At 34.8% G+C, this 22,777-nt stretch overlaps 1 protein-coding gene across 2 annotated transcripts in view; it reads right to left on the reverse strand.

The window, feature by feature from the left end:
* Positions 1-542: 542 nt before the first annotated feature.
* The window catches only part of CUL5 (cullin 5), an 85,186-nt gene continuing 62,951 nt past the window's right edge, over positions 543-22,777 (reverse strand). For both annotated transcript variants that reach the window (XM_031674851.2, XM_072953911.1), the window contains exons 11-19: positions 21,936-22,000; positions 11,290-11,422; positions 10,275-10,406; positions 7,425-7,548; positions 6,940-7,115; positions 6,227-6,388; positions 5,378-5,496; positions 4,606-4,729; positions 543-1,198 (exon numbers count right to left, since the gene is read on the reverse strand). In XM_031674851.2, coding sequence (XP_031530711.1) covers positions 1,004-1,198; positions 4,606-4,729; positions 5,378-5,496; positions 6,227-6,388; positions 6,940-7,115; positions 7,425-7,548; positions 10,275-10,406; positions 11,290-11,422; positions 21,936-22,000 — 1,230 coding nt within the window. In that variant the 3' untranslated portion in view covers positions 543-1,003. The remainder of the gene's footprint in view (positions 1,199-4,605; positions 4,730-5,377; positions 5,497-6,226; positions 6,389-6,939; positions 7,116-7,424; positions 7,549-10,274; positions 10,407-11,289; positions 11,423-21,935; positions 22,001-22,777) is intronic.

Here is a 22,777-nt window from a genome sequence, read left to right on the forward strand (position 1 = left end):
TTTAAAATTTCAAAATATGTCTATGCTACAGGTTAAGAGGTCAGTTACAAAACAGCATTATATTAGAGCAGGAGATTTGTCTTGTTTTTAATAAATTTGAATGCGGCATAATAAATATTAGGTATATAAATATTAAGTATCTTAGCAAACACTTAAGATGCTTGTTTTGCTGTTTTGATTCTGCAGTCGAAATGACCTGTCTCCATACATTTTTTTTTAACAACTGAAATAACAATTAATATAATCCTCACTTTTCCCAAACAAGTTGTCCATCCATTTAAGATAAAAAAAAAAATTCAAAACTTCCTTATCATTTAACAAGAAACAACTAAAACAGTAGTCTCCTGCTTAAAGAAAGCCAACATTTTTAAGTTGGAAAAATTTAATACCATTTTAAAGTCACCATTAAAATCCAGTTACTATACTGAAGCAGTGTTTGAACAAGTAATCTGACACTATTAAATACTTGTCTTTTCCCTACATCTGCCCTGTCCCAATGTTGTGTAGACCAGCTCACTCTTTTGATCAAAAGAAACGAAGAGTGCTATTTCTAGTTTTAATTGCATTTTTAAAACAAAACATAACAGCATTTTTCAGTGCACGAACATCTGAAGATCCTTCCTTGTGCAAGTACATTTTTCTAAGAGAGGGAAAAAAAAGAAAAGAAAAACACAAGCAACAAGAACCCCACTGTTACCCTTCCCACTGTTTTTCTTCTGGTGGGTATAAATTGGATTTATTTTTAAAAGTTCATAATGGGCTCTTCATGAATGCAAGTTTCTCCACAAAACAGCATGCTGTTAAAGAGTGTGCAACATGAAGGGAATGCCACCATGCTAACTAACGTGATTGGCAAAATATAGTTGTTTTGTTAGGTAAGGCAGAGATTTTAATATTTATGTAATCAAAGTCCAAATAAACCTTCCTCTAGCACAAACTGTAACAACTTTCTGCCCAAGCACTCCACAATTTGGGTTCTTAGTATTGTCCATGATATTCAAAATTACGCCATGTATATGAAAGTGTTGATATCAGATTCATCTCTTCTGATGTATTTGTGCTCTATTAGCCACTCTATTTGCTCTTTTATCATTTTCTTTTGTGGCAAAAACATGTTTTTCAGAATTTCTACTAATTCAGTCTGCAGCTGAGCATTACTAATTTTCTTTCTCATCTTCATTATTTGTATGATAGCTTCCTAAAAGAAAAAATAAAAATAAAATATTATTTTGAGCAAAACAAAACAAAAAAATGACTTTTTACGTATTTCGTCCTCTAGCCAACATCTCTCCAAATGATCAGCAATCACTAGATTAATCTTGAGACCAGTACCTTTTACTTAACAAATAAAAATGTTTTCCCTCTGAAAAATAAAACCTGCATATTATAGAGATTTTGAAAAGTGAGAAAAAACAAAATTTACCCATAACTCTTTGCTGAAAGAAAAATCACACCTAATGTTTTCGTGTTCTTCCCTTCATTTCTTCTTTCCATACTATGTATATTTAAAAATTTTATCTTACCTGTGAACACAATATGTATGTAATCTGGTATTGTGTTAAGAATCAACTAAGATACAACAAACTCCTTTACATACTTTTTCATTTGTATTCAGTTATTTCTTTGTATAGGAAGTAGTAAGTCAGTTGGTGTCTGTTTTAAAAATTAGTAATTATGACTCTATATTTACCAGATGAATAAACTGTATTTGTTGTAAGTACCTTCAGCTTGTATTGACTCAATTCAGTATTTTTACTTTCTATAGGAGTAAGTACTTTTCATCTAAGTCAATTTTATCAATAGTTTCCTTGATGATTTCTTTAATTAATACTAAGTTTGTAATACGGGTAAGAAAATTAATAAATATTTTTTTCCCTTTGGCTTTTCCAGTACAAGCTGTCTCCTCAGCCAACAAAAGGTATTCATCTGCCTTAGTGGAGATAAGAATTTATTTGAAAAGAAATGTGAAAATGGAGTGCAAATGCAAGGCAGTATCAACCTTGGGAATCAGGCGCTACTCAGCATGAGAAAGTACCTTCAGCTTCCCCTGGACAGACAGGAGGACCTTACACTGCCACTAGAGGTCTGGTGGGTTCCTCCCAATGTCATTTTGTCCAGATCCAGGCTCTTCTTCACAGGGATTTATGTTAAGGGTCCAGAAAGAAAGAATAAAGAGGGAAAAAGGCTGTCCCTCCCTTCAGGCACCTATACACGACAGAGCCAGGAAGGAGAAGAGGAGCAACTGGAAACATCCCAATTTCTCCGATTCTAGCTGTGTCAGAGGTGAAGACGGCGGGGTGTGAGAGACCAACAGTGGTTCTGACCCTGGTCCGCATTTAGTATGTTGGAGGTCACTAGAAAAGTGGCATGATATAATGGAAAGAATCTGCACTCCTGAGCCTCTCTCAGTTCTCACATGATGCAGATCGAGTTGAGAGCTAATGGACCTGCCACAGAGGGCCTTTAGTGGCAGGAGAGGGTGCTCCTGTAGCAGCAGATGATAATGAGAGCATGCCATGTGGGTGAAGGGACACACAGAAGATACGGCAGGGTCTCAGAGGGCTCAAGAGCCCATTAAGAGCGGAGGACAGGCAGCCAGAGCAGGAAAGATGCCATGTGGTCCTCACCAACCAGAAAAAGAATAAACCACAGTGTATCTGCTACAGACATCAGCAATACACAGCAGAAGAAAGTCAAAGTCCCACAGGTGGCAGATAAAGAAAGCACTTCACAGCTGACAAGAGCAAGAACCCAGGACATGGTCACAACTGTACAGATACGACAGTCCGTTCACTGTCACTATGAGATCAAGTGAATTTCTCTCAACCTCAATACATCCAGACACCGCCTGTGAAAACAGGAAAGGATGGGGATGGTCGGAGCAGAATCAGGGAGAAATAACCAAGCCTGAGCATCAGCTCAACGGACAGCCTGGATCAGCGGGCTGGGCGGAATTATGGATCAGTTTTACATAAAACAACAAAACTTCACTTTCTCTGCACATCTTACAGTGTAACTACACCTGCCCTCACATTACATATCTCAGTTCTAATCTATCTGAATGGATCCGGTGTAGACATAAGCTACAAATATATCATGCTTTTTTCCCCCAGAAGTAAAATTTCCTGAACCCTCTTACTGAATAATACATTTCCTTTCCATGGGCCATGGAAATTATTTCCTTTATTGCAAAGTTCATCTACACTTACATAGGAGGTTTAATTCCGAGTTATTATTTCTTTCAGTTAATCTGTCCATCACACTTTTATTTTTGTAGATATTTTATTAAGTTTTAATATTTGTCAAGGCAAGTTCCACCACCACTAACACCTTATTCTTACTTTTTTTTTAAGGTTCTCAATCACTCTCATCTATTCATTCTTTCTGATTAAAATTGAGAATCAATTTTTAAAACTCCCACAGTATTCCCAGTTGAGTTTTTATATGAAATTCAGTAATCTTAGTACTACTATGGGAAAAATCAACTTAACTTATTCAGCCTTATCATTAAAAAAATGTTATTTCATGTTAAGCAAAAGAAGCCAGATACAAAGAGTACATACACTGTCTGATTCTGTTTATATGAAGACCTAGAACAGGCAGAACTGAGCAGTGGCGACAGGAGTCAAGTGGGTTGAAGGGGGAGACCGGCTGGATAGGAGACACGGGGAAATCACTGAGATGATGGGGATGTTCTGTACTTTAATTGAGGTGATGGTCACAGAGATATACACATTCAGCAAAACACTGAGAACCAAAAAAATGTGCATTCTATTGTATGTAAATTGTACCTCAATAAAAAAATTTAGTAAGATACAATCTATTTATTCAAATCTCCCTTTGAATTTCTCAGGTGAAGGGCCCTCTCTTCACAGAGGGCCTACACACTGCTTTTTAAAGAAATGCCAGTGAATTCTATGGTTTCTTCTTTTATGTTCTTAAGTTTATTTATTTGTTTGTTTATTGCTAAACAGAAAAGCATTAGATTTTTATTCATCTTCTCTCTGCTCCTTTATCATATTATATGATCTAAAAGTCATGGAAAATTTTAATCTTTCCTATTTGTTTCATGTTTGATTACACTGGCCAATAATTTCAACTACAATGGAATGAAAATGGTAAAAGTGGCACAACTTAGTTTTAAAAAATCTCTAAAGTTAAAACACTCATACATTAGTTTGCTATAGGTACTCTTTATCACATTCAGAGGTATCATCATCCTAGTTTTAAAATATGTTAAAAAAAAATGTTCCCTAATTTCACATGACAATGGAATTAGAAGTCTTAAAATTAAATGAAATTTTAAACACACAGTCCCAGAATTGTAACTTGTTGCTGAGATACATTTATTCTCTTTGACGTGTGGTCAAAGAGACGCATAACCAAAAACGAAGGTTTTGCCCAAACAACAGAATCTACCAGAGACCACCAAGTCCCACAGATGTCTCTTTCAGCAACTGAGAACACTATCAGTAAAATGAAAATTAGCTCTTCTGTACAAAAAGTCTGAATACTTACATTCCTTTAATTTCAAAAAAATTTGAAGATAAAAGAACAACAGTGAAGTTTTTCAAAATGTAGAGACTCCATCTTAATATTACAAACCTGGGTTCTTAGTATTCTTAGTTGAACTATTCCTTCATTCTCTTCCTCTCTCATCCTTTCTGTAGTGAGCTGCAAGCGTCCAATCAAGTTGATTTTGCCCCTTTTCTGAACTTTAGCATTTTTTCTATAAAAAACATTGAGTCAAATATTTTGCAGTGACAGGCCTTTAAAACATCATATTACAGCAACAATGTCTAATAAAAAAATTTAGAAGTATTCTTAAAATTAATATCCAGCACTGTTTAGGGTAAAAGTAACAAATAACCAACATACAGCTTTATTAAAATGAATCCTATAAAAAAAAAAAAAGAACCCTATGGTTTCCCTCAAATACAGTAAAAGCTTTGCTAATAGAATACGGGTGACTACACTCCCTGTAGTAACAGAGTTAATATAATGTATATTGCCATGAAAGTGATTAGATAACTGAAGATATACTGGCTGTAATTCAGCATTATCTTCTAATCAGATCTAGAGGGAAAAATCCTGGGTGGATAAAGTTGCTAAAGTGCAAAAGGATGTTGAAGCTGAAGAGCAATACAGTATAATGTCAGACACCCAGATGTATCCACGGACAATACACAAAGAAGTAATAAACATCTCCAGCTCATTAATATGTTTAATAAACAACTAAATGACATAAATTTAAAGTGATGACAGTATACAGGTATGTTTTAAATATCATGTAAGGAAAACAACTGTTTTGCTAAAAATAAAACATTAAAATTCAAACAAGCTATTTTTATTTTAGATCAACCAACGTAGACCTTACATTAAACTGAACTCCTGGTTCACTGAGAAGAGGGTACCCTCTGTAAAGTCTTTGGGTGAGTTGACTTGAGGTTCATACAACAGAACTTGCCGTTTGAGCTTTGGGAAAGCTACTAAAGACTATGAAGAATAAAGAGAAAACAATTAGCTTCTATAAACAGTGCAGAATGCCAAGATCAATTCTCCAACATGATCAATATAGGTGAGAAAGAATTATGAGCATGAATTTCAACTTCAAACTTCTATTTATTACTTCCATGAATACAGCAATGCAAAGGCATAATGAGGAGAGAGAGAATGAGGAGAAAAGAGCTGGTTGTGAGGAAGCAATAAATACTCTCTCTGCCATAAGACGAAAAACCAAAAAACCCAGAGGCGCTGGTCATATATGAGCACCATGAACACCACTACCAGCTGTAAACCAGCTGATCTCTCTCCAGGTGAGAATTTACTTTGGAAGAGGCCTGTGGAGTCGGGGAAAAATGCAGTTTTGAACAGGAGGCTGATAACTACATTTTACAAGCCCTCAAAAGATAATTCTTAGAATCTGGGTTACCATAAAATCTTTGAACACTCATGATGCAGTCTTTGGCCACTCCTCATAGATAACATTTAAATACCAACTCAATCTTTCTGACACTCTCTCTTTTTGCCATTCTCTGTCTTAATAACTTGCTTATTTTCAATTTCTTTTTTTTTCCATAAATATCTCATTAGTGTATTTTTCTTGGTTAAAAGTCATTTGAGAGTGTTATGAACTCATAAACTTATTTCAAGCAAGCCAACACATATTTCTTGCTATGAGAGAGGATGTAACTTAAAAAATAAAAAAACATAAAAACCAACCAACCCATAAAGTCCTTCTAAGCTCGGCATCAGGGAGTTCAGTTGCAAGTTTTAGGTTTTCAAAGCTGATTTTCTCTCTGGGTCTTTGGTTCCATGCAAACAATACAGCCAGCTGAAACGTCGTTACCTCCAAATCATATTGACCTACTTCATTCTTAAACGTGATCTGTAATAGATAAAACAATTTAAAAAAATAATCTCTTTATGATATTACCGTGTATCTATAATATATCTTACATGAGATTATGTATAAAAAAGACTGCCAGCTGTCTTCCAATATCTATTCTTCCTTTCTTACATGGTAATAAAAACTTTAGCAGACCTTAATGACTACTCAGAATAAAGACTCATCTCTCAGCTTTCCTGACCAAATGTGGCCATGTGACTAAGTGCTGGCCAATGAGATCTGAGTGGAAACAATGGGGGAAACTTCTAGAAGTTGCCCTTAAAGAAAGCTATACTCTTTATCTTTCCCTTCCTGTTGGGCTGGAAGACAGGCATAGTGAGAAGTATACTGGATTCTGCAGGCAAAAGAAGACCTCAAGCACGGTGCTACAACCAGAAGCCTATGTCCCTAGCAATCTCGTGAAACAGATCCACTCTGTCTGCTCCGACTTTCCCTTTTGAGAGCAGCAAGGACCTTATCTAAGCAAATCTTATTTGGAGTCCTGCTACTTTCAGCCAACCAGTATCTGAACTAAAACGCCATCTACTTACAATTCCATTTGACATGAGGTGATGCCAATGTAATTTTCTACCACTATGATTTTTTTTGTAGAATTCTTCTACTTCAGGTATCAAATCCTCCAGTTCAGTAGGAAGTGAGACAAAGACTTTTTCAGAGCTTCTTGACCAAGCACCAGCATTCAGAATTTTTATATTAACTGAATCAGCTATAGGAAAGAATACCAGAAAATATAAAGCAAATAATCTTAACAATGGATAAAATTCAAAATAATTAAAGGGTACGCTTTGGTGAAAAATAAACAAGACTCTAAAGGTTTTGTTAAAAAGTGTCCTTTTGTTTCAAAATAAGAATTAGCAAATCTAAATTCTGCTTTGTGGAATGGGGTACCTTCACGGAACATGGGCTTTGTAACATCTTTTTATCTATTACTGCTTAGGTTTATTTTTAATTTATTAGAAAACAAAGATACTCTTTCTTAAAAAGTTAAAACATGTATGTAATTATAAAATAATACCTGGTAAAGCCAACTTATTATTTTTGTGCATTTCCTTAAAAGCCTGGTTTAAATCTTCAGATACTTTTATGTCCTGAAACATTCTAGCAAGCTTGTTTACGTAATCTGCTGGCATACCAACTTCCTACGAAAACCAAGGACAGAAGAAGTAATTAACAATATATAATCTGATATACTCTTAGCAAAAAATTTTAATGGAAAACTAAGTGTTAGATGCTTTAGTACAAAATTCTGCATTTCTCTTTTATTTATTAGAATGTTTATAATCTAATACCTATTAAATTTGATTCTTAGAAACTGAACAGAATATACAGGCAATCCTGGCTTTCTGGCACAGTTCCAATACGCATGAATTTCAGTTACCACAGTACAGTTAAATAACACCAGTCTCTCAACACTACAGTTCAACTTTCAATTACCACTACATATTAAATGTGAGTGTTACATAAAGCACTAACATAACTTCTGGATCCTCAATCTATTGCACCACTAATAATAGAGTATATCATATCAGTGACCAATCACAGATACTTCTTTCAAAATCTGTCAGTCATGTTTATTCAATTCACCCACAGACAGCAAAGCATGCAGTCTTGTTGCCTGTCTTCCACGTCTTCCAGTGATAAATCCACATGGCATTTTATTAAAATGCATAATCAAAAGACGTAACTGGTCAAGAAAGATGACAATGGTACACCAAAAATATAACAATGTTGGAAATGAAAATAAAATAGAACATAAATGGAATTTAGAAAAAAGAGCTGACTGTGGTTGTTCAATGTTTACTGATAATGCCAATGGTGAAGACTTTAAATATGCAGGTACAGAAACTTAATGAAGGCAAATTATCAACATAAATGAAAAAAATGGTAGTGACAATAAAAAAAAAGGATACGACGTGATGCCAGCAAAAACTTTCATGACTTTGAAAGACCAAAAGACAAAAGTTTGGAAGCTGATCCAAACTTAGGAGTATGACAGCTCTTTAAGGTATACAAAAGGTGCTCACTGTGTACTGTGAGTTACATGACAAGAAGGCACGTACTAGTCAAACCACTCTTCATTTTAGTAGCAGTGTTACCGAGATACAAATCATCTGTCTCAAAATTTGCCCCTTTTAAAGTGTACAATTAATCAAGTTTTAGTGTATTTACACAGTTATGTAGCCATCACCACTGTCTAATTTTAGAACACTTTCATCATGCCAAAAAGAAACTCCATGCTTACTAGCAGTCACTCCCCATTTTCCCCAGTCCTCCATTCCTGGAAACCCTTGTTTTTTGTTTCTAAGGATTTGGCTACTGTGGACACACTGAATTAGGGGAATCATACAGTATGTCATCTGTGAATGGCTTCTTTGATTTAGAAAATGTTTTCAAAGTTCATCCATGTTGTTGCATGTATCATTACTTCATTTCTTTTTATGGACAAGCAATATTCTATCACATGAATAAACTATATTTTGTTTATTTGTCAACTGGTTTGACATTTTGGGTTCTTTTCATTTTTTGGTCACTATGAATAATGCTACTATCTATGAACATTCATGCACAACTTTTTGTGTGCTCATATGTTTTCACTTCCACTGAGCAGAATTATCTAGTAGCAGACTTGCCAGGTTAACTCTAAGTTTAACTTTTTAAGGAACTGTCAATTTTCCAAAGTGGCAGCACCACTGTATATTCCTACCAGCAATGCATGAGGGTCCCAATTTCTCCTCTTCCTTGACAGCATTTGTTATCTGATTTTTCACTGTCGCAGTGGGAGTGGAGTGGCTTCGCACTGTGGTTTTGATTTGCCTTTCCCTGATGACTAATGATGTTGAGCGTCTCTGCATACACTTACTGACCATTTGTATACCTTCTGTGAAGAAATGCCTATTCTAATTCTTTGCCCATCTGTAACCGATTTGTCTTTACTGTTGGGTTGTAAGAGTTCTTTGCATATTCTAGATACAGTATTAGACATATGAATTGCAAGTATTTTCCTAACTACTCTTTTTACATTTTTAAAGTTTTTTTACAAAAAAAACCACTTTAAATCTGAAAGTTTATGTTTTAACTTAGTGTACTAAATACATACTAATTTTATTTATTTTTATTTTCCTATATAACAGATGGTAAGCTTTTAATATTGACAAAAATTTCTAAGCCGTAGAACAATAATTTTCCCCACTGACTGTTAATTTTAAGATCAACTACACAGTAATTTTTACTACCCCACACCACCATGCAAAGTAGGACTATCTGTAAACCTGCAATTTGAAATACAAATATAAATGAAAGACATATGTATGAAATACATGTAAGTATACACATTATGTACTTATTATCATATTTATATATTATATAGAATACATACATATAAATGAAAGACATATTAATTTATGTTAATATAACTCAAATTCCATTAAAATTAACTGAAAGAGACAAACTTAAAATTCTGTGACATAGGAATGTAGTCATAATTAGCACTGATTATGCTAAATAAGCCACCACCTTTACCTATTGGTTCTTTTTCCTTTATAGATGTATTTATTTACAAACATCTCTGTGGTTAAATATTTAGTACTAAAAATACCTTTAAAAATGAAATGATTTGCCCAGTAGTTTATTTAAAAACGTCAATAAGTGAGAGTGGAGATACAAGAGTGCAACAACAGAAGCAAAGCAAGAGCAAAGGTGCTTCTTTATTAAGAAAATACTTTTTTTATATAATTGATGCCATATTCTTATAAAATGTCCCCTATTTCTTCAACATTAACAATATCACCAAACTGTACTGCTTAAGCACACATACGAACCATGTGCTATCTTAAGAGAACCAAGTATTTTTTAAAAATTTACTTACTCTTAGCCACTCTACCATATTCTCTTCAATTTCACTATCGGCAGAGATGTCTAATATAAGACGTCGTGTCAAATGCGCTTTGTGATATCTCATAAAAACGTCTTTGTTTTGTACGTACTTAAGGACCAAGAGCTGTATAGGAAACAAAGTGACTTTCAATTTATATATGCTCTTAGCCATCCCTCTCATTTAGACCTTTCTACATTCCCCACCGTCAAAAGTCAGAAATTTATATAAACATATACAGACAGAGGCCTATTAAACTGAACAGTAACCATCTTTGAACAATAGCCAATCCTGACATTATTTTACTACTTTAAAAGTTAGCAAACTTGAGAGACTGTAACCAAATAACCTTTGAGTGCCTATAAATATCAATTTTTGAAATTTTATATAAAATGTGATAAAACTTTATATGAAAATCAATGGTTCTTCCCCAATTTTTTCTTCTACGTATCTTTTTCACTTTATTCTGACACCAGTCTTCTTCTCTCTAACTCTTTTTGTCTGTACTTTCTCTGTGTCTTGCTTACTAATTTTTTTCTTCTTTGATTTCCTGGGCTTATATCATGTTACACTAGTAACAAGACACAAATAAAAATGAAAGCAACTAACTTTGAAACTACACTCATTCACTCTTGGTTATCTATTTTGAGCTCTCACAAGAAGAAAGAAGTGAAAAACATCCAGTCTCAACCATCATTCCAAACACCATCGGCTGGTTCCATTTCTCTTTTTTGCTTTGTCCTTTCATAGGAGCTAGAATTTAATAGATTTTTTAAAAGAATCGAGAAAGAATTAAATGCTATTTCCCTTTCTGGCAGCTATAGAATAAAATTTTTCAGGAAGAAAAACAACTGCTTTACAGAGATCTTACACTGGTAAAATTTCATAATATTAGTTGCTTATAGACATACGTTAAAAAAATTAATGCTATCACAGAAAACCTTATACACAAAACACAAATTCAAAGTAAGATAATTAAACTATCTGAAGTTAAAAAAAATGTATGTACCACTTCTTTAAGCTTTGCTTCAATCTCTTCAGAGGTTAGTTTTTTGCTTAATGGTGTTTTTCTTAGCAACATGTCACAGTAATTGGCAAGCAGCTCAGGGCATTTTGATTCAGGCTGAGTTTTTAATCCCACCCTGAAAAACAAATTAAAAGCAGTTGATGAAAATGATTGAATCTGAAATATGTTTTCTAAAGCCAATTTTTCACAAATGAATTTCTTATGCTATATAAATCCAATGGGAATAGGGTGAGAAAGTTTACACCTAGGGTCACGGTTTAAGGAGGCACTCACTCTTAGGGTCCTGCAAGTGCACTTGTAGGAAGAACCCTAACAGTATCATCTCCTTAAAATTGTACCTCCTTGCCTCAATCAGCTCTGCCAATCATCTTTAAAAGATTTTACTCAGATATTCTAAAATACTTTTGAAAAACTATGTAAATCTTTGAATATAAGTTAATATTTAAAACTTTTCATTATTGGTATTAAGATAAAACTGTTACTTCACTCTGAAACATATCCAATGTAACCTAAATTCCACAGTGGTATGAATATCTACCATCATCCATTTAAAAAAAAACTATAAACAAACCTCTCTTAAACAATGAACTTGTATCTATATTTCACTTTTCCAACAAAACTTCAAAACCAGTGTATTGTATTTTATGCTTGAAAGTCTTGCATTTATTCTTTATCCTACTTCTTTAAACTATATGTAAATAAATTTAAATTTAACATTTTAAAACTTCTTGTGTATATAAATTCAACTGTTATCAGAAATGAGTTATCTAAATTATTGTAAGCACACAACTTACCAAAACAAAGTAATTATACTGTGTGTATCAAACATATGCGTATGCAAAATTTTCCCTCCCAATTATCATCATTTTTACTTCTACTTTTTATATTTATAAATTTATGTATTTTCCCTGAAAAATCTCATTACCATAAATAAGTAGATAGGACTAGAAGTTTTCCTTATGTTACTCAATTCATTGAGCACCTTCTGAGTTATCTGCTAAAAAATACATAGTGATCTAAAAAACCTACTTTTAATAATGGATCAAATTAGCCATCAATTGTGTTGAAAGCAAAGAATTAGAAACCATCTTGCAAAAGGATACAATACCTAGCCACTAAAAATTCATTTTCTGTACATCAACAGTAGTATTTCAAAATATTCCTTTCTTACACAACTTGGGGGCTTTTTATAATGTGAGGCAACAAATCAGAGTAAGAAGGAAGAGACACGGGTCTTTCTTTACAAAACAGGAAAGAGTAACTAGAAAGGAGAAGTGGAAAGGAGAAACTGCAACAATACTTCCACCAGAGGGGTCAATTTCTGAAAAAATTAGATGTGGAAGTTGAGGATTTAGAAAGCAATGGCCTTAAAAGTATCCACACTGGTTACTGCAGGCAAGTCTTCCTGTATCTCTCAAGGTAGACACAGGCCAGTCTGAAGACAGCTTCCTTACATCACAAGAACCCACCCAGCTTGTCCGACCTATTCACCCTGCCAGTGCCTGGCTTCTGTGTGAACTACTGTAATGACTGCTGTATCTCCTAACTCAACCTGTCAAGAAGACAGCTGTCAGTTTTTTTTGTTGTTTCTTTGACGGTACTGCGTCATTCTCCTTGTTCTCTGGCTGTTTCAGTGTTTTGTTTTTCCCCAGTTTTTAGCTGTCTTACTATGGAATGGCGCCTAGGAATGGTTTAATTTATATTGGTCATGCTTGGGATTCAAAGAGATGATTGAATATAAAAGTTCACATCTTTCATCAATTTTGAAAAATTTTGGTCAATAGCTTGTGTCTTCTTTTGCATTCTCTATGATTCCAATCACATATTTCTATAAATATTTCACCTTTTCTCAGGTAATAACTTCTACCTATTTGTTAACATGTATTATTTATTCATTATTACTTATGGTCTAGTTAAGATTATTACTGAGATATAACTTACATACCACACAATTATCCATTTAAAGGGTGCAATTCAATGTTTTTTTAAGTATATTCACAAAGTTGTGCAACTACCATCAAAATAAAATTTTAAATATTTTCATTACCCCTAAAAGAAACTCCACACTCATAAGCAGTCAGTCAAATCTCATTCTCCAGCAATCCCTCCCTCCCAGCCAGTGACTGTAACTAACCTACTTTCTGTCTCTATGGACTTTCTTATTCTGGACATCTCACATAAATGGAACCATACAATATGTGACTCTTTGTAACTGGCATCTCTTACTCAGCATGTTTTTATGGTTCCTCTGGATCACAGCGTGTTCATTCCTTCCTTTTTATCATGGTCAAAAGACTTAGATAGTAGCCATTTCAAGTGTGCACTTCAGTGGCATTAAGTACATTCACAATGTTATGCAAATATAATCACTATGTCCAGAACTTTTTCATAATCTCAAACAGAAACCCTCTATTCATTAAACAACTTTCCATTCCCTCTTCACCCCAGTCCCTGTGACACCTGGTCTGCTTTCTGTATCAGTAAGTTTGCCTATTCTAGGTACCTCATACAAGTGAAATCATACAAAATTTGTCCTGCTGTGTCTAGCTCTTTCACTTAGCGTAATATTCTCAAGGTATCATTCATGCTGTAGCATGTATCAGAATCTCATCCCTTTCTGTAACTAAATAATATTCTGTTGCATGCACATATCACAGTTTGCTTATCCATTCATTACACAATGGGCATTTGTGTTGTTTCCATTTATTGGCTGTTAAGAATAATGCTGCTATGAACACTCACATGCAAGTTTTTGAGTGGATATATGTTCTCGTTTCTTTTGGGTATATACCCAGGAGTGGAGCTGCTGGGTTACGTTAACTCTATGTTAAACTTCTTGAGTTACTATAAAACTGTTTCCACAGTAGCTGCACACCAACTGTGTATGATCCCAGTCTCTCCACATCTTCACCAAAGCTTGTTAATATCCTTTTAATTTCAGCCATCCCAGTGAGTGTGAGTGGTATTTCACTGTGATTAAGTTATTACTTTTAATTATTTTAAACTCCTTATCTGCTAACTCCAATACTGGGGTCATCTGAGAGTCTGACCCTAAAATGATTTTTCTCTTGGTTGATCATAAGCTTTCTTTGCTATCACAGGACTAGTAATGTTGTACTGAACACTGGGAACTGTATATAAAAGAATCACAGAGGTACCAGATGATGTTTATCTTCCATTAAGAGTATGTTCACCCTTCATTCTGCCATGGAAGAGGCTAATCACTTTAATCAGGAACTGCGCTGGCTCAAGGACGGGCTGTAGTTCTGCTAAGAATCAGTCTACCCCTGGTTAGCCACTGAATGTACGGAACGTCTCTCCTGGGCTTTCAACTGCGAACCGAGGGGGCTTTGTCATTCCAGGCCTGTGTGGTGACCCAGAGCCCTACTGTCCCCCAGCAGTGCTGCTCAGCCTGAGCCAAGCCTAGACTCTCAGCTGCTTCTTTTCAGGGAAACGCAGCTACAAAACCTCTGCTAACTTCTGAAAGGCTCTCTCTCATCTGTATAACATTTGAACATCTTGTTCTAGTTGCTTCTGTAGCTCTTTGATAATAGGAAAATTACTATTTTCTTAAATTTACCTGATTTTTTTGGTTGTTCTCAGTGGAAGCACTGGCTCAGCATGAACTACTCTATTCCTCCTGAGAGGTGAGTCTCTCAAATACCCTGGATGCTATTAGCAGCTTTACTCTTCTAGAACATTACCTCTACCACCTCTAATAGCCACAGCACCCATGTTCTGCTGCCTGGATCAGCTAATGATACTCATTTTATTCCACAGAAAATTTCTACTTAATCTGGAGCTAAAGGTAGGACACAGTGACCTTAAATTAAAAAAAAAAAAGGGAAATCCAGTAATCCCCGCCTCTCAGGATCTAGACTATAAAAACACTTTCACGTATATCAAATGGCAAATATACAGTATTATTCTCTGGAGCACTATTAGTAATAGGAGAATATCAGAAACTACTTAGTGCAGCAATAAAAGATCAATTAAATAAACTATGCTGTACATACCAGACATAAAGCCATGCTGCTATTAAGAATAACACAGTCATCAAAAACCCACAGCTAACATACTCAATGGTGAAATACTGACGGCATTCTCCCCTAAATCAGGAATGAGACAAGGACACCCATATTCACCACTGCTATTCATCACTGTGCTAGAAGTTCTATAAATTCTACTTAGAACAATTAGGCAAGAAAAATAAAGACATTCAAATTGGAAAGGAACAAGTAAAAGTATCTCTCTTCACAAATGTCATGACCTTGTACACACAAAATATGAAAGAATCCACAAAAAAGCTACTAGAGTCAATGAATGCATTTATTAGCAAAGGTGCAGGGTGCAAGATCAACACACAAGAATCAGCTGTGTTTTCACACACGAGCAATGAAAAATCCAAAAGGAAATTATATAAACAATTTCATTTATAATAACATCCAAAAGAAAAACATACGTAGCAGTAAACTTAAACAGGGACATGAAAGCCTAAATAGAGTGGAAAAGCCATTCCCGCAGGGCTGCAGCCTTGCATGGGGAGTCAGAGCCTAGGCTCAGCAAATCAGATACCCACTGGAAAGGCCTAGCATCCAGATGTCAAAGCCCAAACAGCAAAGGGTGTGTTGACACGTACGGCATATGAGAGACCAGACAGGTGAGGAGGGTGCCCACACAAGGGAGGCACGGTGGGAGGTGCAAAGGTTCCAGTGGGATGGGGAAGGCATTCACACAGGTGGGGGCCCAGGCCGGGGACTCAGAGCCTCAGCAGGGTGAGGAATGCATCTGCCAGGAAACCAGGCACTACATTGTATATCTTTAAGTCTGTCCACTGAGAGGGTCTAAGAGCAGTAACACCGCAACAGCAATGAATAAACCCAGCACCAGACTTTGTCCACGAAATACCACTGCTCACTAAAAGGAAGTAGGACTCCGTGAAAAAATGGCTGATTCTGAGGCAAGGGAAGGGCAAGTAAAAAATGAGTCTGGAAATCCTCGTGTGCCGAAAAGAAAGGAAGAGTTCACTGTCAAAAGGACCCAGAAACCAGCTCTCACTAGTGAAATCTAGGTTAATTTGAAAATCAAAATAAAGAAAAAAAAAGTAAATTATAACCTACTGAACAAAAATCATAAACCATGAGTCCATACTGAAATGACAAATCAATGTATAAACTGAAGATCTGACAAGCAATGATGGGATCTTCACACAGTTTAAAGCACCTATCGACAAATACTTACTGACAATAAGAAAATGAATAACTGAGTGGAGAAGCCTGGCAGGCACTAACCCAATCAGGCGATCAAACTAAACACAGTCAGTAATGGAGTAAGTCAAAACCACGCACCTTCCCTCGGACAAGCTGCGATAAGAACAATAAAGCCTCACTTCAGCCCAACGTGCAAACCTGAATCTAATCATAAAAATACCAGACTGACTCAAACTGGACTGCAGGCTTCAAAAACGTCAAAGTCATGAGACTCACAGGAGAGATGGTTCCAGGCCAAAGAAAAAGAAATATAACAACCAAATGCAACACATGGTTCTGGACTGGATCCTTCTGCTAAAACAACAACAAAAACAGCAACAGCAACAAAAAAGCTCTATGGTCAATAAATTTAAAGGGGTCTGAGGAGCAGATGGTATTATGCCTCAAAGTCAGTTTCCTGATTCTGATAGTTATACTGTGATTATATTTATAATTCCACAGAGAAAAGAGTAATATAGAACTTCACAACTTCATGTACCTTAATTTGACAACTGAAAAGAACACATTTCTTGAAAAACACAACTTACCAAAACTAAAACTAGACTAAATGTAAAAGTTGGAAAAGGCCTGCATCTATTAAAGAAATTAAATTTGTAAGCAGTATCTGTTCATTAAAAACTTCATGCCCAAATGGTTTTACCGATGAATTCTATCAAACATTAAAGAAGGAAGTAATACCAATTACGCTAATTATTTTAGAACATTCAAAAGGAAAGAGTAACTCTCAATCCTTTTTATGAGGTCAGCATAATCCTGAAATCAGAAAATGACAAAGACATCACAAAAATGAAAATTGCACAAGGCACATAGTCCAGAAAGAAAGAGGTAAATCCTTCACAAAAGTAGATTCCAAAAGTTTGACAAAACACTAACTAGCAAATTATATCCAGGAATATACAGAAAGAATAATACATCACAATCAAGTAGAATTTATCCCAAGAGGTCAATGTTGGTTAAATTTTTTTTTAAAAAAATGAATGTATTTCACCACATCAAAAGAATAAGGAAGAAAAACCTTATGGTCATTTCAACACAGAAAAAGCACTATTAATAAAAGTCAACACCCATTCATTATGAAAACTCAGCGATAATTAGGGGAAAAAGCAGCCCAATTAAGGGCTTCTATGAAAAATCCTCAGCTAACTTTGTACTTAATGACAAAAAATTAAGGCTTTCCCCTTAAGCTTGCCAAAAAAGGCAAGGACCCCCACCCTCACTACTTCTATTCAACATCGTACTTATGATCCTAGCCAGTACACCAAGGCCAGAAAAAGAAATAGCTGGTATAAACATGAGAAGGGAAAAAATAAAACTGTCTTTATTCAAAGATTACATGATTATTTACACAGAGAGTCTTAAGAAATCTAAAAAAGAACTACTAGACCTAATAGCTTTAACAAGGTAATGGGATATAAGATCAATGTACAAGAATCAACTGTATTTCTCTACGCTAGCATATCAAATGCACTGATGGAATAAAAGAACAAAGTTATACCGCTTGACTTCAAGACTTACTGCAGAACAGTATTAATCATGACTGTCTGTAATGGCCTAAGGATGCTCATATAAATCAATGGACTAGAACAGATGGGCCAGAAAAACATAAACATTTTTAAGTCACCTGATTTTTGACAAAAGTCACCAAAGCAATGCAGTGGGGAATGGAAAATATTTCCAACAAATGGTGATGAAACCACTTGATATCCATATGGAAGAGAAAAAAAAAGAAATTTAACACCTAACTTACACTATATGCAATTATCAATTTAAGGTAGCTCTTAGACCTAACTGTGAAAGCTAAAAATTATAAAGCTTCTAGAAGAAAAGAGAAAGATACCCTCATACCCTAGAGGTAGAGGTAGACAAAGGTTTTCACAAAAAAACACAGAAAGCAAGAACCACAAAAGAAGATTAATGAAATTCCTACCAAATTACCCAGAACATATTTCACAGAACTAATAAAATTTATATGGAACCACAAAAGACCCAGAATTGTCAGAGCATTACTGAAGAAAAAGAAAGAGGCTGGAGGAATAACACTCCCAGACTTCAGACAATACTACAGAGCTACAGTCATCAAAACAGCATGGTATTGGTACAAAAACAGACATATGGACCAATGGAACAGGATAGAGAGCCCAGAAATGAACCCACAAACTTTTGGTCAACTAATCTTTGACAAAGGAGGCAAGAATATACAATGGAATAAAGATAGCCTCTTCAGCAAATGGTGTTGGAAAAACTGGACAGCAGCATGTAAAACAATGAAGCTAGAACACTCCCTTACACCATACACAAAAATAAACTCAAAATGGATCAAAGACTTAAACATAAGACAAGATACAATAAACCTCCTAGAAGAAAACATAGGCAAAACATTATCTCACATACATCTCAAAAATGTTCTCCTAGAACAGTCTACCCAAGCAATAGAAATAAAAGCAAGAATAAACAAATGGGACCTAATGAAACTTACAAGCTTCTGCACAGCAAAGGAAACCACAAGCAAAACAAAATGACAACCTATGGAATGGGAGAAAACTTTTGCAAACAATGAAACCTACAAAGGCTTGATTTCCAGAATATATAAATAGCCAATATGATATAGTAAGAAAAAAACAAACAACCCAATCCAAAAATGGGCAGAAGACCTAAACAAGCAATTCTCCAAGGAAGAAATACAAATGATCAACAGGCACACGAAAAAATGCTCAATATCACTAATTATTAGAGAAATGCAAATCAAAACTACAATGACATATCACCTCACACCAGACAGAATGGCCATCATTCAAAAGTCCACAAATGACAAATGCTGGAGAAGCTGTGGAGAAGAGGGAACCCTCCTACATTTCTGGTGGGAATGCAGTTTGGTGCAGCCACTGTGGAAAACACTATGGAGATTACTCAAAAGACTAGGAATAGACTTACCATTTGACCCAGGAATCCCACTCCTGGGCATATATCCAGAAGGAACCCTACTTCAAAAAGACACCTGCACCCCAATGTTCCTAGCAGCACTATTTACAATAGCCAAGACATGGAAACAGCCTAAATGTCCATTGAGAGCTGACCAGATAAAGAAGATGTGGTATATTTATACAGTGGAATACTATTCAGCCATAAAATGACAACATAACACCATTTACAGCAACATGGATGTCCCTGGAGAATGTCATTCTAAGTGAAGTAAGCCAGAAAGAGAAAGAAAAATACCATATGAGATCGCTCATATGTGGAATCTTACAAAAGAAAAAGAACATACATACAAAACAGAAACAGACTCATTGACATAGAATACAAACTTGTGGTTGTCACAAAGGGAGAGGAGGGCAGGAAGGGACAGACTGGGAGTTTGAAATTTGTAGATACTGACAGGCATATGTAGAATAGATAAACAAGATTATACTGTATAGCACAGGGAAATATATACAAGATCTTGTAGTAGCTCACAGCGAAAAAGAATGCGACAGTGAATATATGTATGTTCATGTATAACTGAAAAATTGTGCTCTACATTGGAAATTGACACAACATTGTTAATTGACTATAACTCAATAAAAAAAATAATTTCACAAAGAAAAAAAAAGAAGAATCACAAAGAAGAGCATGTATCTTACAAAGGACCTATATACAGAATATATAAAAACTCGTAGCTCACTAATAAAAAGGAACAACCCAGTGGGGGAAAAAACAGGCAAAAAATTTGAACATTTTATAAAGAAAAATAAACAAATGCCAAAAAATACATGAAAAAGTGTTCAATATCAATAGTCATAAGGGAAATGGGAATTAAAACTATACTGAGGTAATACTACACACAGAATGACTAAGATTAAAATGATAACACTAAAAACATTGGTGAGAATGTGGATTAACTAGTACTCTTATACTTCACTGGTGAGCATGTAAAACACTACAACCACATTGGAAAACAAACCCCTATGATACACAAAAATATGGCTGAATCTCAAAAGCACTATGCTGAATTGAAAAAACCTTTACACAAAAAGTATATATACTGTATGAATTTATATGTAGTCCTAGATCAGGCAAAACTAACCTATGTTAAATAATCAGAACAGTTGCCTTCTGGAAGGAAGTGGGAGTGGAGCTGGAACTGACTGGGAATGGACATGGGGAAACTCTCAAGGATGATGAAGATACTGTGCATCTTAACAGGGATGTAGGCATTTGTCAAATCTTACAAAATTATACAGTTAAGATTTATGAATTTAACCATAGGTAAATTTTATCTCAAAACAAACAGACACAAAATTCTGTTAATGGCTATATGGTGAAGTGTTTAGAAAGTAAAGGTTACTGATGCCTGCAACTTCTTTTGAAGTGCACTTAAAAAGCTGACTGATGGGTGTATAGGGAGGTAAACATTTAATAAAGCAATAGAGTGACTTTACTCTTAAGTTTGAAAATTTTATTAAAAAGTTCTGGGAGCAGAGGAGACTGAAGAAGACCTTTATGTATTCATATGAAGGGATCTCCAAGATGTCATGTTATGTTTCATATATTTCACAATCTATAAAGAGAATACAATAAATGCCCTTCTAAACTATTCCAATTACTTTAAAACTGTAGGACTCAGGTGTCTTCCACTGTAATAGCACCTGAATAACTTACATGGCTCTAGAAAGACAAACTGACACTGACTTAAAAAAAAAATCCTGAACAATTACTTTTCCTTCTTAAGACACGTTACTTTCAAATATTTTATTAGCATTATGTATAAAATGTATTTAAAATAGCAATTCTCAGCTAGAAATTACAAAAAAAGACTTTTCCAATTAACCTTTACTGCTACTCAGTACTACTCTGAAGATATGATAACTAGCTCAGATTAGTATTTCATTAAATTTTGATTTTTAGATTTTCTATAATAGTACTTAGCACAAGTCCATCTTATTTGAGAGATGATATGAGAGCTCATCAATGAGAGATCCATTTTAAAAATGGCAATATAAAAATTTACATTAAAATTATTTCTCCTTTTTTTAAATCATTATGGTGAATTGAGTCATATTCCATGCTTTTGTAGGTTATAAAATAACTGGTGAATAATGAGGAGGGAAAACAAGTAGAGATTCAAAAAGATTAAGAACAAAACATTTTTTTCTACTTAAAAAATAAGGTCATCATTTTTTGGTCATAATAGGAGACAATATAAAATTTAAAAGTGAAACAGTTCTTAATAATTAAAGGCAGCAAAAATCATAAAAGTTAAAAAAGCAAAAACCAAACCTGATAGGATTAGGGAAACAGGGCACTTTTGCATATTCAATAACACACAGTATTCTCCAAAAACAGTAAGAATATTAAATACATAATTTTTAAAAACCTTACCCTTTCTGCTTCAAAGGTAATTCAAGTTTAAATATGGTAGCATCGTTAACAACTGCTTTATACGCCTGCAAAAAACGGTTTAAAGTAAAACATAAACATTATTTTTAACACTTAAAATACAGCTAGATAAATTGTTCCAATTCCAAAAATACATAAAATACAAATCAATTTTTAATTTTAATGGTGTATCTGGCCTGATAGAATTCTTCCAGGCAATGACATCAGCATGTTCTTTGCCATATGATTATCACAATTCTCAAGTGAGGTCTTAATGCTGCCTGACAACCATACTGTTTTTCTCTTGTCCACACATTTTCCTGGAAAACATTTTCATACCACCTCCTTTCTCTTCAAACCTCCAGTATTTCCTGTCCCATGCAAGTTCTCAGCTGGTGGTTGGGCTTCCTATTTTATCAAGAAAACTGAAGTCATCAGAATTTCCTAGTTCTCCTGTGTCATTTTCTTCCTCTCTGTTTTCTGCAGCCTCAGGATGCATACATATTACTTTTTAAATCTTAAAAATTCTCTCTTGACTTTGTCCACCTTTAGGTACTCACCCATCTCTCTCTCTCGCTCTTTAAACTAAATTCCTAGAAGAATTATCTAACTCAAGAATTATCTATCTCAAGCGTTGCTGATAGATTGTAAAATGGTAGAACCACTTCGGAAAACAGTTTTACAGGATTTTATAAAGTTAATTTACACTTCTCATGATTCAGCAATTTCACTGTTAATTACCCAAAAGAAATAAACACGTAACCACACACACACACAAAGAATTATCTAACTCATTGTCTCTAATTCCTCTACTCCCATTCTTACTGTGAGCCATTCTATCACCA

This window comes from Vicugna pacos, chromosome 33 (genome assembly GCF_048564905.1).
Source record: "Vicugna pacos chromosome 33, VicPac4, whole genome shotgun sequence".
Lineage (NCBI taxonomy): Eukaryota > Metazoa > Chordata > Mammalia > Artiodactyla > Camelidae > Vicugna > Vicugna pacos.